This window comes from Corythoichthys intestinalis, chromosome 12 (assembly GCF_030265065.1).
Source record: "Corythoichthys intestinalis isolate RoL2023-P3 chromosome 12, ASM3026506v1, whole genome shotgun sequence".
NCBI classification, from domain to species: Eukaryota; Metazoa; Chordata; class Actinopteri; order Syngnathiformes; family Syngnathidae; genus Corythoichthys; species Corythoichthys intestinalis.
The window spans coordinates 5,396,452-5,416,888 of NC_080406.1; the positions used below are offsets into that span (position 1 = coordinate 5,396,452).

At 39.1% G+C, this 20,437-nt stretch overlaps 1 protein-coding gene across 3 annotated transcripts in view; it reads right to left on the reverse strand.

Annotated features, from left to right (window-relative positions):
• Positions 1-20,437, reverse strand: part of tbc1d4 (TBC1 domain family, member 4) — a 94,805-nt gene that overhangs the window by 68,625 nt on the left and 5,743 nt on the right. For all 3 annotated transcript variants that reach the window (XM_057852083.1, XM_057852082.1, XM_057852084.1), the window contains exon 2: positions 52-180. In XM_057852083.1, the coding sequence (XP_057708066.1) occupies positions 52-180 (129 nt within the window). The remainder of the gene's footprint in view (positions 1-51; positions 181-20,437) is intronic.

Consider the following 20,437-nt stretch of genomic DNA (forward strand, 5'->3'; position numbering starts at 1 on the left):
CATGTGAATAGTGACGCAAAGGTGGTTAGTAATTTTGCAGCTGGCCCTCACCTTGCCACAATAGAGCACTTCAAACTTCTGAGAGTTGTAGAAGGCCTCGTCGGCTTCCTGTTTTGGTTTAGTGTCTTCCTTGAGGGCCGATTTAGACATTTGGCGAATACTGCTGATCACGTCGGACACCTTTCGGGGAAAAAACAATGGCATATGATTATGCAACCATAACAAAAGAGACAAGGACAGGGGGAAACAAGTAATTAATCTTTCATTCTGCATAAATGCTTTTCATAAATAGAATTTATGAGAATCACACTTTAAGGAACATTATAGTAGGATGAAGCACAAATACGCTGGGCGGAACAACATTTTTTCTCCAGATGAGGTATTGGAATTTTTCATGTTTTGGGGATTTACATCAAGCCATGTCTTTTAAGAATTACAAGTATTTCTATTCGTGGATCCCTTTCACAGAAAGAATGTTGATGTTAATGCCGTCTTGTGGATTTATTGTTATAATAAACAAATACAGTACTTATGTACAGTTTGTTGAATGTATATATCCGTCTTATCTTTCCATTCCAACAATAATTTACAGAAAAATATGGCATATTTTAGCGATGGTTTGAATTGCGATTAATTACGATTAATTAATTTTTAAGCTGTGATTAACTCGATTAAAAATTTTAATCGTTTGACAGCCTTAGTTATTAGCAATTGTTTCTAAAAAATGGATAAGCGACAAGACTTTTGTCAGGACCGTATATGCGCGGTCCGCTTTCCTTTGTTGCACTCGGACTTATTTGACATCACGCCAGCGCTACTTTCTTTTGACTTCGAGCACTGCTTTCACGTTGGGAAGTGGGGCTGAACGCCAATTAACATTTCAAGAAGGCAGGGAAACTGTAAGCGGCACGGGCTCGGCGATGCTCGCATTAGCTCGCTATTAGCCCTCTGGCTAGGTTCGTTTTCACCCCTGGCCCAGTGCCGCTAACAGCTGCTGTTTTCCTTGTCGAATTGCCCAAGATTTGGACCTTATTTCCCTCAGTATTATTGTGCAGCCTTTGAGGTATGTTTTTGTAAGCAAATATGTCTCTATTGGTTTACATTATAGCATTATTGTACGATATGTTATGATTGTATTTTCTAGTTAAGTTGTCATAGTTTGACGGTGACAAATTAATAAATGCTAGAAGTACTACGGTGACGTTACCGGAGGGAAGAAATATCTATTTTATTTTTTACTTTATTGTATTAATACGACTAGAGCTGGGAATCTTTGGGCACCTAACGATTCGATTACGATTCAGAGGCTCCGATTCGATTATAAAACGATTATTGATGCACCCCCCTCCTTTTTTTTCTCTTTTTTAAAAAAAAATGTTTTGTACATTAGTTCCAAAATTGTTCAAAAATACTCTCAGGCTAAACCACACTACTATTTCAGTATCAAGTTAACATATAGCAGTAAACAAATATACAAAAATAACATTAAATAAAAAACTCCAGTCCCCATTCTGTATCAGCAGCTTTAAACTACATTCAATTAATTTAATGTTGTGAATCAACCGTTAAATTTGTTAAAATTGCTCCCGTTATTCCATAATTTCCCTTTTGCCTACTTTCGACATGTGAAAGTTTTAAAACTATTTTAAAGATAGATTCAAGTCAATATTTTACCGATTTAGGAGTATTTTAGATAAAAAGTTAATTAGGTTTGCTTGGAAGGTTCGCTACAACAGCCTTGCAGGGAAGTGTACTGCTTTAAGATGGCGGCCATTTATAACGCCCGCATCTAGCTTTTTGTAGTTGTGCTGCTAACACTACCAAATCTATATTACATCTAGTCCTATATAAATGATATCCACCGTAACATTATATGGATGTACTTTGTAGCAGCTTTTCGGCAGCAGTCAGGTATGTTGTTGTGTTTTTTTATCTCGTTGCATGAGTTGAGCTAGAGCCGTGAGTTGAGCATTGGTATAACCCGAGGGGCCGGGTAATGGGAAGCATGATGTTTAGCTACTCTCGCTCTGTTCCATCCCGAAGACCGCGCGGCGCGCTGAGTGTTGTGTACTTCCACTTTACTTCGCATATTTCAATAATCGGAATTTGGATGTTTGTGAATCGTTCTCGAATCTTCCACGGCCGAATAGCGAATAATCCAAGAATCGGAAATTTTGCCCACCTCTAAATACGACATATATGTTTTTGGATAATTATTTTGAGATTTAGGGGATCTTTAGGGATACTTAATGGGTTGATTCCAATTTACGCGAAAATTCGGCTTACGTCGCCTGCAAACGGAACTCGTTCGTAACCCGGGGACTACCTGTATATACCAACAGGTTTCTGAAACACGCATTTTCTGACATAGATATATTTTTACATGTGTGCGCAGATAAACCAGGGACACAAGCAAACTATCTGATCAAGCAATTAAAACGAAATAGACTCTTCATAATCCAAGGCCAAAGAGGGCATCAGATAAGAGCTAATTAACAGCCTTGAAGTCTCAAGGAGAGCTCTGGTGAACGATGGCAGGCAGGCAAGCAGCCAGGGAACACCCACGCGCACTAAAGTCACAACAGGCTGCAACAAATCAGTGTTTTTCAGGGACACCGAGTCAGTTCCAGTTCTGTTGGGTTTGGTAAAAGTGAGAAAATACTGTACAGTTTAATGACGCAGGCATCAACAAGTCAAAACAGGATCTCTATGAGCCAAGTCTTGTAAGAGTTTGGAGGAAAATGACATTTTTGCTTTATATTTGGCCAAGAAAACAACAATGAGGGCTTCTGAGTTTGCTAGTGTCGACATCCGGACCTTATGTGCCAATTTTGGAAGACAATAAGCTATAAAACACTTCCTGTGCAATGCACATAACTCTAACTGTAGTTGATATATCTAAACACATTGACTACTGTTGAGAACAGTTCTTTGGAGATTTGGACATAAACAACTTCAAGGTGACAATATTTAACACTGGAAGTGCCGGGGTTTTTTGGGCTATAAAGAAAGACCAGAAAGGCGTCAAATGATACCGATACCAAACTGACGACTTGGCTTTGTCAAACAATAGACCACTCAAACAAGCAGTTACACAGACAACCCCCCCTACACACTCTTGTGGAGTCGCTGCTTAGGTGTGAAGGGGGTTTCACTCTGGATAGCTGCAGTTAGCGTCTTGAATTTTGCAAATCCAGGGCTCCGTTGGCTTTGTCAAACACGGAGATGGTTAGTCGCCGTGTTCAATAATTGACATGGCACCACTGGATGCATATGTGTTGTATCAGGTATGCACTGGAAGCCAAGAAAGAATGGTGTACTTCTTGGTGGGTCTTGCAAAGGAATTGGCTCACTCTCATGTGGGCGCAAAGAAGGTGCAGAAGGAAAAACTGCTTCGGCAACAACCTCCAAAACCTAACCCCGGGTAAAGGGCTAAGTGTCATACTGTATGTCACCACATAAAAAATGTTTTGTTTTTCACTAGACCGTCCCTTGCACATAGTTTCTTTTGTTGTCTTTTTCACATATGCTTCTTTATTGACTAAAAAGCTTTTTTGTGCAAAAAATGACTTTAGTGCATCATCAGCCATCCATCATCAGCAATATGACAATTATAGCTCCATACATACAAGAAGCAATGTAACTAAATATTCAGAGAGATTGAGACAGCTGTTCTTTCTCAATGATGTAATGTCAGACAGGCCTCCGCAACACATCCCCAACAACAACAACAACAAAAAATGCTCTGATATCTTCTCAATTTTGTCAAATTGTGCACAATTCAATCACATTAGACAACCATACTGAGCAGTTACCAAACACTAAAACAAGGCAGCCCTGCCCTGCAAACACTCAAGATGCTAATTGGAGCAATCCAACCGTGTGGTTTTGCGAGAGTGGATGGGAATGACTAATGAGGACCTCAATGCTAACAAAAGATAAGCTGATTAGAGTCAGATGACCCTTCTCTGGATAGTTTAAGGATGCTGCATCCAATTATTGATATGTACACTGAATTAATAAACAAAGAATTAGTGATAAGTGGGAGAAAATGAATGGATGGATGGATGGGTTGGGTGGGATTGATGGCTGGATATGTCATTTACGACCAACTAGCGTATTTTTCGGACAATAAGTCGCAGTTTTTTTCATAGTTTGGCTGGGGGTGCGACTTATACTCAGGAGCGACTTATGTGTGAAATCATTAACACATTATGATATCATTTCACATGTTATGTTCGTGTTTTGGAGTGACATTGTTGGTTTGGTAAACTTGTTAGCATGTTCTTTATGCTATTGTTATCTGCAGGGGTGCACATAAGTGGTCCGCATGCACGCATGCGTACTGGACGTAGACAAACACGCTGGCCCTCAACGGCCTCCATACGCTTTTGCGTACCGATGGCTGACCACTGTATTTGCGGCGGACACGAGAAAATCACTTCTCAAAATGTCAAAAAGGCAGGCCCCACTGAGTAATTATTTCTGTGTTCCCCCACCCCCGTCGAAAGACAGACAGACGACAGAGACGTCACCGGAGCTACCGAAAAAAAGGACTTTTGCTGAAAAGTGGCTGCAGGAGGTACCATGGCTAGAAGCAAATGATGCTTGCACGGAAATGCGGTGCAACATTTGCCGTGAGAATCCCAATGTCGCTAATAAGAGCAGTGCATTTTATGTAGGGTCAAAGAATTTTAGCCATTCAAACTTTGAAAAGCACGAAAAAAAACAGCATGAGGCAATTAAGCAAACTATCGATGTCTGACAGGACCCCACTCACCCTATGGACAAGTGGCTGAATAAAGCTATTAAAGAACAGCGCCATGCACTGACAAACGTGTTTTTGCTCGCATTTCACAAAGCTAAACATGCACGTTCAATGAGCTCTTATTAGGAGGACATCCCACTTTTACAAAGGCTTGGAGTTAATGTGGGAGCTGCATATGAATGTCCTTTATTTTGAATTAGTGCTTTTATGTTTATTCCTTTACATTTCACTTCAAAGTAATGGCAATTTTGTTGTGCCAGTTGATGTTAATCAAGCGTTTATATAATTAATTAAAGGTAATTGGCTCTAAGTAAAGCTTGTCATAATTTTATCTCATCAGGCGGGTCGGCTCTCAAGCTCATTGAGGACCAAGTCACATCTCCAGGTCCTCCACTGAGAACCTAGGCAAAAAAAATATGTGCACCCCTGGTTATCTGAATAACTCTTAATAGCTGTGGCCACATTCGCGTTCTGCCTTTGGCAATGTGTGTTCAATTGTATTATTGACTTTTTTATATTGAAATGCATGCTTTTAGTTTGTGGCACTTTCACGGCCAAGTGGGGGTGCACTCCGCACTTGTTTACGTGAAGAAGAGCGCTCACACGCCAGAAGAAGAAGGACAGCTACACAGCGTCCGAGCGAGAGAGAGAAACACGGCTGCGAAACTACGTTCATTGTTTATGGTTGTAAAATATCTCTACAGAGGCAACGCCTGTGTGTATAATCTTTTCTGTTGTTGTTGTGTGTTTTCCACCCACGATCAGACACTTAGAGCCAGTTGCGTGGTTGTATGAATGATGTGCTAATGCTAGCGAACGCATGCTAAGCGTTATTGTAATTGCTGTAATAGCAGGTAATTATCATTTCTTTACGTTGATGCGAACCTGTTTGTTATCAAGGATGAAATTGATTTGTATTATTTCTATTTTTAGTTTCACTCTTCAAATGATGGTGTCATAACGACGGCCAAAATAAATTCAGCAAATTATGCGGACGTCCAGCATCGTCATTTGGGAGTTTAAGTCGCTGCATAGCCAGGACCCAGCCGTAGCGTCCTGGTGAGCACAGTATATCCGCATTTTGTTGTACATGCATCATGTAACATTATCATACTGTACACTTATTCAGCATGTTGTTCTCTATTTTATTTTTGTATTAAATTGCCTTTCAAGACGACATATCTCTTCTATGTGTTGGATTTTATCAAGTAAATATCCCCCAAAAATGAGACTTATACTCCGGTGCGACTTGTAGTCCGAAAAATACGGTAATGAATGATTACTAGCATGTTGACTGACTTCTGCTTGTAAAATGCCCTAAAATGAACAGAAAGTGACCTGTTAATGCCCACAAAAACTGACTGAATGCTCTGCATTCAGTGCCATTGACGGAGCCAGACGTCCAATTCAGTCAAATGAATTGGATGACTGATGTCGAACATATATAGTATTCTAATGGCAGATTTACAGTTGTGGTCAAAAGTTTACATACACTTGTGAAGAACATAATGTCATGGCTCTCTTGAGTTTCCAGTTATTTCTACAACTCAGATTTTTCTCTGATTGAGTGATTGGAACAGATACTTCTTTGTCACAAAAAAGATTCATGAAGTTTTGTTCTTTTATGACTTTATTATGGGTGAACAGAAAAAAGGGTCAAAAATCAAATCAAATCAATTCAAATTTATTTATATAGCCCTTTACAAAACCCGGAAGGTCCCCAAAGTGCTTTACAACAAAGACAAACATGGCACACAGTAAATAAAAGGCAGTAAAGTATTATACAATGACATTAGGAAGAAAAAAACGAAACAACGCATCACCATTAAAGTCAGACAGCAAATAAATCAATAAGACAGATAAAATCCGAAAACATTAAAAACCCTAAAGAAATAAAACCAGGCTAAACTAATCTTGGGGAAAGGCGAGTCTAAAAAGGTGTGTCTTTAAACGAGATTTAAAAAGGCCCAAATTTGTAGTGGTGCGGATTTCAGGGGGAAGACTATTCCATAACCTGGGTGCAGCAACCGCAAAAGATCGGTCTCCCCACTGTTTGAGTTTGGACCTCGGGACTTGCAAATGAAGTTGGCCGGTAGAGCGAAGAGTCCAGCCAGAGTTACGGATGGTTAAAATTTCCGATAAGTAAGAAGGAGCCTGGCCATTAATAGAATTAAAAACAAACAGTAAAAGTTTAAAATCAATTCTAAAATGGACTGGAAGCCAGTGGAGCGATGATAGCACGGGGGTAATGTGTTCACGTCTAGGTGTATCTGTTAAAAATCGAGCATACAAAATATACATACAGCAGCGCTAATATTTGGTAACATGTCCCTTGGCCATTTTCACTTCAATTAGGCGCTTTTGGTAGCCATCCACAAGCTTCTGGCAAGCTTCTGGTTGAATCTTTGACCACTTCTCTTGACAGAATAGGTGCAGTTCAGTTAAATTTGATGGCTTTCTGACATGGACTTGTTTCTTCAGCATTGTCCATAAGTTCTCAATGGGGTTTAAGTCAGGACTTTGGGAAGGCCATTCGAAAACCTTAATTCTAGCCTGATTTAGCCATTCCATTATCACTTTTGATGTGTGTTTGGGGTCATTGTCCTGTTGGAACACCCAGCTGCGCCCAAGACCCAATCTTCGGGCTGATGACGTTAGGTTATCTTGAAGAATTTGAAGGTAATCCTCCTTCTTCATTATCCCATGTACTCTCTGTAAAGCACCAGTTCCATTGGTAGCAAAACAGCCCCACAGCATAATACTACCACCACCGTGCTTGACGGTAGGCATGGTGTACTTGGGGTTAAAGGCCTCACCTTTTCTCCTCCAAACATATTGCTGGGCATTGTGGCCAAACAGCTTGATTTTTGTTTTGTCTGACCACAGAACTTTCCTCCAGAAGGTCTTATCTTTGTCCATGTGATCAGCAGCAAACTTCAGTCGAGCCTTAAGGTGCTGCTTTTGGAGCAAGGGCTTCCTTCTTACACGGCAGTCTCTCAGTCCACGGAGATGCAAAACACGCTTGACTGTGGACACTGACACCTGTGTTCCAGCAGCTTCTAATTCTTGGCAGATCTGCTTTTTGGTGATTCTCGGTTGAATCTTCACCCTCCTGACCAATTTTCTCTCAGCAGCAGGTGATAGCTTGCGTTTTCTTCCTGATTGTGGCAGTGACAAAACAGTGCCATGCACTTTATACTGACAAACAATTGTTGTCACTGTTGCTCTTGGGACCTGCAGCTGCTTTGAAATGCCTCCAAGTGACTTTCCTGACTTGTTCAAGTCAATGATTTGCTTTTTCAGATCCATGTATGTATATTTTTGACCCAGCAGATTTGATCACTTTTTCTGTTAACCCATAATAAAGTCATAAAAGAACCAAACTTCATGAATGTTTTTTGTGACAAAGAAGTATCTGTTCCAATCACTCTATCGGAGAAAAATCAGAGTTGAAGAAATAACTGGAAACTCAAGAGAGCCATGACATTATGTTCTTCACAAGTGTATGTAAACTTTTGACCACAACTGTAGGTAGTAACCTGTTGGTAATTTATTTTATTTTATTTCTTTTAAATAGTGACACCTTTTTAAAACAATATATCGATTCTTAGTGGGAGCATATCAGTAAACTTTTGGGCTACAAAGTATTGCAATATATGACCTTTTCGATATACTGTCACACCCCGAGTGTCCATACTGTGCCTTTGTTCCTCTGGAAGATGAATGACTACTTCTGTCAAGGCATTAGATTGCAGTCATGTGTTTGCGCGACACTTAGGGAATCTTTCCAGTGCTGTTCCATCAGCCTGAGGCCATAAGCTGCCTCAAGTTCATGTCCCATTTCAAAACATAACAGGACATTATGTCACCTTTAAGCAATGTGGGAGAGCAGATATCATTAATAAGACCTGATCAGCAAAAGCAATGGTACACCTGCATATTGTAACATCTCTTAGTGCCATACCAAATAATAAAAATAATACATCCTTATTTAGAAAAAACTTAAAACATTATTGTTGAGAGTGGGATATAAGTAGCTAAAAAATATTGGATGGGTACAGATTCAAATTGGGATAGGTTTGGGACTCACTCTACCCATTGCTATTAATACCGTGTTGTGTGTGTAATGTAATACTGTGAATTTTCCATTGTAATGTTATCATTAGGGCTGTCAAATTTATCGCGTTAACGGGCGGTAATAATTTTTAAAAATTAATCACATTAAAATAATTAACGCATTTAACACATGCGCGGAACGACCCACTCATGCATTGCCGCAAACTGACTAGAATGGCGCCGTTTTATGTATATTGAGAGCTGAGAGGCAGAGACAAGCAAGTGGAGTGGACACAGGAATTCATTGGGGCCGCGCTACTTATTGTCATAAGCTTTGGCATCTTTTCCGCAACAAGTATAACTAGAGAACTAGCATCCCGATCGATCGGGTCCGATCACGTCATTTTCAAAGTATCGGAATCGGCAAGAAAATATCGGACATCCCTTTTTTTTTATATATACAGTGATACCTCAGCTCACGAACATAATTGGTTCCCAGAAAGTGTGTGTAAGGCGAAAAGTTCGTCTTCCGAACATCTATTTCCCATAAGAAACCATTCAAATGAGAATAACCCGTTCCCAGGTCCCCATAAAACATAATTTTCTACTAAATAAGCCTTAAAACTACACAAAAATATACCTTATTTTATGTATAATAAATGTGCTATTGTGTTATAATTAAAGAAATAAACTGTACTGTATAATAAAGTCGTTTTATTTACCTTTGTGATGGTAGTTGATGGCTTGATGGAATGGAGTGGGAGGAGGAGGGAGGGAGGGAGTTACTGTTTGGAAGGAGAGTGTTACCGGCAAAGTGCGCAGTTAGCGTAGACTCCACTGCTGTGCCCCCCACATGCTTTTGGTTGTTAATAAAAGTGCCCACAAAAAGCCATCCGACGCCTCTGGGTGTTTGTATGCACGCCGCTTCCTTTCTGGAGAGGAAATCGGGCGAACCGAAGACAACCGACGACAACGAGCCAACGTGACTCGCCGGTCCACTTCTCACTACGGTGGGAAGCTGAAAGCACCGCCAATTACCAGTCGAGGGCGAATTGATAACATGAGTCACCTTCCATAAGGACTGTAGGTAACTCTTTTTCGGTCCCATAATAGCAAAAGTACACTCAATATGGTCCAAAATGTCTATCAAACACAAACCACGTCCGCACTCAACGAAAGTGAGGGGACGAACTGGGACGCCGTGAGCGTGCGTCAGCTTCTTGTGGCGCTTTTCGACCGCGTGAATTGGTTCGTCCGCCGAAAACTAGTTCGTCAGCAGAGACTATATGCTCGCGAATTTAATGTTCTTGAGGCGAAAAGTTCGTGAGCTTAAGCGTTCGTGAGCCGAGGTATCAATGTATATATATATATATATATATATATATATATATATATATATATAGTATATATATATATATATGTTTTTTAATCAAATCGTTTTCTAAATGTATTTAACGTTACAGACATAATATGTTACACTCATCCAGAGTCTTTAGTTTAGGCTTAAGGTAGGGTTGTCAAATTTATCCCATTAACGGCGGTAATTAATTTAAAAAAAAAAGTATCACGTTAAAATATTTAACGCAATTAACGCATGCACTGCACGACCCACTCACGCATTGTCGCCTTCAATCTGTAATGGTGCCGTTTTAGCTATATATATATAGAGCTAAAAGGCAGCGTAAAATGAGTAGAGTGAATTTTGGCAGCCTTTGGAACCTATTTTTAATTGGCTAAAGCCTTACAATCGCTCTCCCTACGATTAGAAATATCGTGGGAAGCAATGTGGGGAAGAAAGGTAGTAATTCATCTATTTCTTAACCCCCTATGTTATTTCCCAACGCAGAGAAGATATATCAATTGGTACCACTACGCACAGTCATGATTGCACTTCCCATCATGCATTTGGGCAGAACAGTTAAATGGCTACGGTATCATTGACTGAAAGCTCAACAAATACACTAGATGGCAATCTTTAGTCACAATATACAAAGTCACAGTTATCCTTTAAGAATTACAAGTCGTTCTATCCGTGGATCCCTCTCACAGAAACAATGTTAATAATGTAAATGCCATCTTGAGGATTTATTGTCATAATAAACAAATACAGTACTTAGTATTGTATGTTGAATGTATATATTCGTCCGAGTTTTATTCATTTTTTTCTTAATGCATTGCCAAAATGTATTTGATCGGGAAAAATTATCGGGAATGATTGGAATTGAATCGGGAGCAAAAAAAAAGCAATCGGATCAGGAAATATCGGGATTGGCAGATACTCAAACTAAAACGATCGGGATCGGATCGGGAGCAAAAAAACATGATTGGAACCACCCTAATTATATCTATTGTGCCGAGCGACGTTGCGAAGACTGACAGGAGATAATCTTCTTCTTAACACCCTGTATTGAATACAATGCAGAAAAGATATACCATTTGCAGCCGTCACTGACAGTCATGGTTGCCCAACTTCCCATCATGCATTTGGGCGGAACAGTTAAGTCGCTACAGTATGATTTACTGAAAGCACAACAAAAATAATATTCCTATCTCTCAAAAAAATATTGTTCACAAAAAGAAAAGCGCTCAATGCAAAGAGAACTGGCATTCCCAATCAAAATAGCTATGCAAAATAATACTCAGACTTTGGTCAAACTCTATTCAAACATTTCGTTTAGCTCAACAAATACACTAGATGGCAATATTTAGTCACAATATACAAACTATCAGAGGTCTCGTACGTTGTGAAGTCAACACTCAAATGTGCATCCCTTTCACAGAAAGAATGTTAATAATGTTAATGCCATCTTTTGGATTTGTTATAATAAACAAATACAGTACTTATGTACAGTATGTTGAATGTATATATCTGTCTTGTCTTTTCTTTCCATTCCAACAATAATTTACAGAAAAATCTGGCATATTTTAGAGATGGTTTGAATTGCGATTAATAACGATTAATTCATTTTTAAGCTGTGATTAACTCGATTAAAAATTTTAATCGTTTGACAGCCCAAGTTATTATTTATATGGAAAAACCCATTGCTAGTTATACAAAATGCTTGATTGCAGTTGCCAACCAGTTATTAGTTTAAGAGGGCAATTACTTCTTGACACTAACCCAGGAAGCTTTAAATAGCCTTTTCCCCCACAAAGATGTGTTTAAGGCTGCAGTAATTTCTGTGTGAGAGACACATGTTTATGTTTTCTAAATTTATTTTTCAATGCATTAATGCTAGTAGCTACTTTTTTTAATCGATTAGTTGTTGCAACCTTACTAAGGAACATAAAAAAGACATGTTATCCTGAATATGAAGGTGTACAGTTTGTGAATGTCAGCGCTCTATTCTCACTAGAGCCAGGCGGTTTTCCAAAAATTTACTATTGCAGAAGTAGTTAATGATGACTGATGTCATTGTTGACCATGTCGGTTAATAGTTTTTTAATTAAACGAAAGCCCGCTTTGATGACGTGTTGTTTGGCTATGCTAATTCCCCTTGAAGAAAGTACAGCCAGTGTGCTTACGTTTAAAGTCACGTGGCTATCAGAATATCAGTCTCTGTTTGAAGTGCACTGTTGAAGCCCTTCTTGCTGTAAGTCATTTGTGTTTCAATGGCATTTTTGCACAAAGGCCATAGCTACAGTGATAAGAAAAGGTATCTGAATCTTTTGGAATTTTTTGGATCTTTTGAAAGATCAGATCACATTTGATGATTTTATGCAGAAATGTGAGAAATTCCAAAAGGCACAGATACCTTTTTATACCACTGTATCTGTAACATCCAAGCTGGACATAAATGGAGTTCGTGACATAATTTGCCAGATGACACTTAATGACATAAGCATTCAGTGATGTCCATGATAGTATCATGTCATAATTATGACTGTCTTATGACAGTCTTATGATGCTGCTGTTAAATAAAGTGTTACCTATCAACCCAAATAAATCAACAAATAAGCCGCTTTGGACTATATGCCGCAAGATTCAAAAAGAAGGAAAAAAGTAGCGGCATTTAGTCTGAAAATTACGGTAGTTCGATTTGAAGTAGACTATCCCAGGTTCAACTTCCAAATGAGAAGGGAAGCGATGATGCACGGGCTCTTCAGTGTAAACGACGTGGGATCAGGTTGCAACTGCTCTGGTAATAGAACAATGCAGTGGTGTCTGTGTTGAGTTCTTCTACGCGAGCATGAATATATTGCTGTGCTTCACACAAAAATGCCAAAAAGGATACAACTAGGGTTGTTCCGATTAGGGATGGGAATTGATAGGTTTTTTACGATTCCGATTCCATTATCGATATTGCTTAACTATTCGATTCTTTATCGATTCTCTTATCGATTCTAATTTGGGGGGAAAGAAGAACAAACGTTTTGAATTTTGATTGGCATCGAGTATGTTTAATCAGAAGTCACAACCTTACAAACTCACAACGAGGTCAAAAGAGGCCCAAAGCCTCAATATTAACTGTGGCAATAAGTGGCAAATGCACAAGAATGTGTAACATTTTACTGAAACATGTTTCTAATAGAAATTAAAAATATTGGTATATATTGTCATATAGGTTGTTGTTCTGCCGTTGGCAATATGTGTTAAACTTGCAGGGGTCCCCAAACTTTTTCCTGTGAGGGCCACATAACTTTTCCCTTCTCTAATGAGGGGCCGGGGTCAGTTTGTAACAGAAAAAGTGTGACGATTGCAGGAGTGCCTAAATGTAAAAAATTATTGTTTTTCAGAATGCCACAATCAAGTAACCCTTTCTGGATTCTTCACAGAACAAAAGTAAATAAAATAAAAATAATAACATCATATAATAATAATAATAATAACACTATTAATCAATAGATAACCAAATAACCCTCTCTGAGTTCTTCACAGAAAAGGACAGAAAATAAATAACACTATTGAGAAAAAAAAAAAAAAAAAAAAATTCAAAATGCTCTCTGGTATTGTTCAGGGGGCCGGACCAAATGTCAGGGCAGGCCATATCCGGCCCGCGGCCCGTAGTTTGGGGACCCCTGTTATAGCGTATTGTTTACCAGTACAGTGGTACCTCTACATACGAAGTTAATCCGTTCCAGGACCTTGTTTGTAAGTCGAAATGGTCGTATGTCGAGCAGGATTTTCCCATAGGAATACATTATAATTCGATTAATTCGTTCCACAGCCCAAAAACCTTCACTAAATCCTTAAAAAATACTGCTGGTACTATTACAAATGGCAATTACACATAGCAAAACAAATAAATTATAAATCAAAATCGGAATAATAATAATAATAATAATAATAATAATTCCTGTATTAATGTAACGAATCGGGGTCTAATGTGGCGGACGTTTTTTGCTGACCCTGAACGCACCGCGGGGCTGACGTGCCAGAGACAGACCGGTGAGCTTGAGTTTCACTTTCACTTTGAATGTTTTCTTGAGAACACCGTCAATTGCGGCAGACAGAAGGTGTTTTTGTTTTGAATAAGTTGTGAAATAAATGATAAAAACGTGGCAAAGTTGGCGATTTCTCTGGAGATGTTACCACAATAAGAATTGTCAGCTTAACTTATAAAGACTGGCGAACGATGGTCGGAGGAGGACCGTGGAGATGTATTGTTGAGCCATTTCACGGATGCCCACCCTACGCTCATATTTTTCTGTCATTTGCATCTTCATTTAGAAGGTAAGCGTCAACTTTTTCCTTGTTTCACCACCTGTACCAACCTTTTCTGAAACCAGTGTTGATTTGTCACACAAGAAAATCCGCCGTGCATTCGTCTGCGGTGCTGCCATTGTCGTCGTATTTCGAGCATGTCGTCGGATGTAGAAACAAATGGCGAGTCAAATTTTACGTCGGATGTCGAAAAGTTCGTGTGTCGAAGCGATCGTATGTAGAGGTACCACTGTATATTGAAATGCATGCCTTTTAGTTTTTATGGTGCTCTCACGCTCAAGTGGGGGCGCCCTTGCACTTCCTCACGCGAAGAAGAACGCGCTTACACGCGAAGAAGAAGAAATGCCGCATCCAAGCGAGTGGGCGAGTTAGTGAGGGAGGGAAACACTGCTACGACCCTATGTTCTTTGTGAATGTTTGTAAAATATCTACAGAGGCAACACCTGTATGTATCATCTTTTTTGTAGTTGTTGTGTGTTTCCACTCGCGATCGAACATTTAAATCCAGTTGTGTAGTGGTTTGAACGATGCGCTAATGCTAGCGAAGGCATGCTAACTGTCTATTTATATTACGGTATTAGCAGCTAATCATCGCTGATTTACGTTGATGCAAACCTGTTTGTTATTGGGGACGAAATGTATTTGTTTCATTTCTATTTTTAGTTTCACTCTTCAAGTGATGGTTGAATAAAGTCAGCAAATTATACCAACGTCTTCTGTATCATCATTTCAGAGTTTAGCTAGCTGTATAGCCACGACTAAGCCTTAGCGTCTCGGTGAGGACAGTGCAGTCTATTCCCTCCCGATGCAGTTATCTCCACCTTGCAATGACTACAAGTCGTTTTGTTGTAATTTTTCCTTGTGAAGTGAAGACACTTTCGAGCGTTTGAACCTACGTGCTGTCATTGTTATGTTTACGGCTGCAATGCTCGTGCTAAACCATCGTAACCTTTCATTTTCACCCTCTTTCCTGGTGAAGTGTAGCCAAACTTTGGAGCGGGTGGTTCTTGGTCTTGGTCGTCTTTGGGAATCGTTAAAGGGATCGTTAAGGCTTTTTCATTGTGATGTCGAGGCCTCGAAACACTAGGAACCGGTTCGGAATTGGAATCGGATTTTGATTCCCATCCCTAGTTCTGACCATGTTTTTTTGCTCCCGATCCGATCCCGATCGTTTTAGTTTGAGTATCTGCCGAATCCGATATTTCCCGATCCGATTGCTTTTTTTTTGCTCCCGATTCAATTCCAATCATTCCCGATAATTTTTCCCGATCATATACATTTTGGCAATGCATTAAGAAAAAAATGAATAAAACTCGGACGAATATATACATTTAACATACAGTACATAAGTACTGTATTTGTTTATTATGACAATAAATCCTCAAGATGGCATTTACATTATTAACATTCTTTCTGTGAGAGGGATCCATGGATAGAAAGAATTGTGACTTTGTATATTGTGACTAAATATTGCCATCTAGTGTATTTGTTGAGCTTTCAGTAAATGATACTGTGGCCATGCCCAAATGCATGATGGGAAGTGGAACCATGACTGTGCGTAGTGCTACCAATTGATATATCTTCTCTGCGTTGGGAAATAACTTAAGGTGTTAAGAAAAAGATCAATTGCTACCTTGCTTCCCCACATTGCTTTACATGATATTTCTAACCGTAGGGAGAGGGATTGTAAGGCTTTAGCCAATTAAAAAAAGGCTCCAAAGGCTGCCAAAATTCACTCTACTCATTTTACGCTGCCTTTTATCTCTCTATATTAGAGCTGGGAATCTTTGGGCACCTAACGATTCGATTACGATTCAGATGGTCCGATTCGATTCTAAAACGATTATTGATACACCCCCCCCCCCTTTTTTTTTTTTTTTTTTTTAAATATTTTGTACATTTGTTCCAAAATTGTTCAAAAATACTCTCAGGCTAAACCAAACTACTATTTCAGTATCAAGTTAACATATAGCAGTCAACAAATATACAAAAATAACAGTAAATAAAAAACTCCAGTCCCCATTCTGTATCAGCAGCTTTAAACTACATTCAATTAATTTAATGTTGTGAATCAACCGTTAAAGTTGTTAAAATTGCTCCCGTTAATCCATAATTTCCCTTTTGTCAACTTTCGACATGTGAAAGTTTTAAAACTACTTTAAAGATAGATTCAAGTCAATATTTTACCGATTTAGGAGTATTTTAGATAAAAGTTAATTAGGTTTGCTTGGAAGGTTCGCTACAACAGCCTTGCAGAGAAGTGTACTGCTTTAAGATGGCGGCCGTTTACTACGTCTGCATCTAGCTTTTTGTAGATGTGCTGCAAACGCTACCGCTACCGTAGTGCATCTAGTCTTACATAAATGATATCTACCGTAACATTATGTGGATGGCGTACTTTTGTAGCAGCTTCAGGTATGTTGTTGTGTTTTTTTATCTCGTGGCATGAGTTGAGCTAGAGCCGTGAGTTGAGCATTGGCATTACCCGAGGGGCCGGGTAATGAGAAGCATGATGTTTAGCTACTCTCGCTCCGTTGCTCATTGACCGCGCGGCGCGCTGAGTGTGTTGTACTTCCGCTTTACTTGGCATATTTCAATAATCGGAATTTGGATGTTTGTGAATCGTTCTCGAATCTTCCACGGCCGAATCGCGAATAATCTAAAAATCGGAAATTTTGCACACCTCTACTCTATATAGGTAAAACGGTGCCATTACAGATTGAGCACAACAATGCCTGAGTGGGTCATGCAGCGCATGCATTAATTGCGTTAAATATTTTAATGTGATACATTTTTTAAAAATTAATTACCACCGTTATAGGGATAAATCTGATAACCCTACCTTAAGCCTAAACTAAAGACGGGATGAGTGTAACATATTATGTCTGTAACGTTAAATACAATTAGAAAACGATTTAATTAAAAAATATATATATATTTAAAAAAAGGCAAGGCCGATATTTTTTGCTGATTCTTTGAAAATGACGTGATCGGACCCGATCGATCGGCATCACATCTCTAGATACAATTAAACTGAATGAGTTACCATATAGGACTCCTATTGATAACATATCCCAAGAAAACTTCGAATAGAGTTCTGTGACCTCAATATGGACTACATAATGCAACAACAAACCCTTGCACAAGGTTGTCTTTCAAGTCTAACAAGCAGCCAACCCGTCTAATGAGGCACAAGCACATCTTGTGATTACATTATGTCAAGATTCCCCTTCAGTTAAACATTATGCTCTATGTGTGATATTTAATGATCTTTATACTAGCTGCTCTATAAAGCAAGTATTTGCTACGACGTGCTACCGCCTGACATTTAAGGATAATTATAAGTCCGGAATCATGCACGTCATTCTTAAATTAATTAGGCGAGTACAATAAGAAGCACAGTACCATAAACAGTTATCATTGAAACCTCGCACATGTGCAAAGTGTTCTAGTAGAATGAGAATTGCATTCCAAGTGGTCCACCCAGCCAAATGTCAGCCAAACCGGTTTCTCTTGCGTAATAAAGTACATTCAACAACACTAGGAAATGATAGGTGGGAGTCAAACTCCTCGAAAGTGCCTGGGTCTTAAATCTGCCACGGCTGAACTGCTGTCAGCCATTCATGGCACTAACTTGCACAAATTCCAAAGGAAACGTGATAGAGTGCAGGACAAAACATGATGCTTTTTTTGGGGTTGGGTGGTGGACAATTGACGTTTTGCCTGCGGGAAATTAAAGTGCATGTGACACGAAAAAGCAAGTTTATTTCATAATACACGCGGTATTTTATGCTCCTGAATGATATGGACCGCTTGGATGTGTGTGGAAGCGATTGCTATATTTATTTAGTTTTTTAAATCCCGCGCAATGAAAATGAGTGACTTCCGGCTTCGGTCTTGCATTGAGGAGGAGGAGGGCGCTGTGACGTGTACGGGTGAAGGCGTCCTCTTCACTAAACAGCCGTACTGTTGTGTATGAGGACTAAGGATTCAGTTGATTTTGTGGATGAATACGTTTATTTTTCGCATCACGCCAGCCAAACGGCTGCAGAAAAATCTTGCTTTATGAGGGAGAGGCGTGTGCGCCTTTTTGGAGTTTCAAAAGGTTCCCATTCACCGTGGATATTGGCCAAAACAAGCCCTACTACTGTATGACCATTGGACTTACGAGGAAGTGAGTAAACATCTTGTTTTGTATTAAGTCAAATACGAATACAGCGATTACAAAGTAAACACTACAAACTTTCTTTAAAGGACTACTTACGTTTGATCATTGATAGGCATATAAAAAGCTCTCCTCATGCACATTAGCTGCACATTAGCTGCACAACAACTGCAGCCGCCCTCCTCCGGGGAATGAACTATAAATTGCTCTCCGCCGGGCGGTTTGCCAATCCGCAAACACAATCGACAACCCAGTCGTCTTGTCAAATAATCCGGGCTAGTTATGTGTGATTTTCTGCTTCGAAGACTTTGAAACATCACTCGGTTCGGGTTAGCATTTCGGCTAAGTGTCACGCCTCTTGGTTTGTTTACATTCTCCTAAGCCGGGGAAGGGAAATGACATATGTCCGATTTAGGTGCCATAAAATATCGTTCGGGAGGTGCGACAGTAAAGGTGAAGTCGACAGTTTTGACCATTATGGACTAATTTTGCCATGTCGTCCTGAATTAGTGCAGTTTTATTATTTCATATTCCATTTAGCACAAAACTGTTATTTGTCATGACCATGCCATTTATTTAGCAATTGGGGAAAAATAATTGGATAAAAATAATATCCTGTAAAAATATTGAAGTAGAGAGAAAGAAACTATGGCATTTTGCAGCTCTCTTCGTCGCGTTTTCCTAGTTGTGAATAATTCGCCCTCGACGGGATGACTGGTCCTTCTCAAGCCATTTATTCAGCTATTGGGGAAAAATACTTGGATAAAAAGAATATCCTGTAAAAATATTGGAGTAGAGCAACTGAAACAATGACATTTTGCGGCTCTCTTCGTCACGTTTTCATCGTTCTGAATAATTCCCCCTCAATAGGCTGAATAGTAAAACCGATGAGCCCATTCTCCCACTGACGTCATCCACCTGTTGGGGACGCTAGCGCCCTATAATGGTGGGCGTGGCTAGCCGGCAGATTAAAAAACTAATTTCTCGTCATCTGCGCTTTGCTACATTGTTGTATATAGTCGAATCGTCTCAAAATATGATTCTAATTCACATAATGATGCTATTTAAGACTTTTTTTCTCATGTCGTACGCTCTTTAAATGAACTGAAAGTTACATGTAAATGCCCACAAAAAAACTGGCTGTGAATTCATTCGCATTTGAGTTTATGTAATCTCATTGAAGATTTTGGTAAAAACCTGTTGATTCCTTTTTTATTTATTTATTTATTCATTTTTTTAAGAGTGAGACTTTTTTAAAATGATATGTTGATTCTTGGTGGGAGGATATCGATAACCTTTTGGCCTACAAAGTACAGTGGTACCTCTACATACGAAGTTAATTCGTTCCAAGACCTTGTTTGTAAGTCGAAATGGTCGTATGTCGAGCAGGATTTTCCCATAGGAATACATTATAATTCCATTAATTCGTTCCACAGCCCAAAAACCTTCACTAAATCCATAATAAATACTGCTGGTGCAATTATTATAAATGGCAATTAAACATAGCAAAATAAATAAGTTATGAATAAAAATCAGAATAATATAATAATGATAATAATAATATTAATAATAATAATAATAATAAAATAAAAATGATTCAGTTAATAATGTAACAAATTGGATTCTAATGTGGCGGACAGTTTTTGCTGTACCTGAATGCACCGCGGGGCTGACGTCACAGTGAGATAGGTCAGTGCGGTAGAGATAATACTTTCGTTTTCTTGAGAGCACAGTCAACTGCAGAGGGCAATGGGCGTTTTGTGTTGAAGAAGTTCTTAAATAA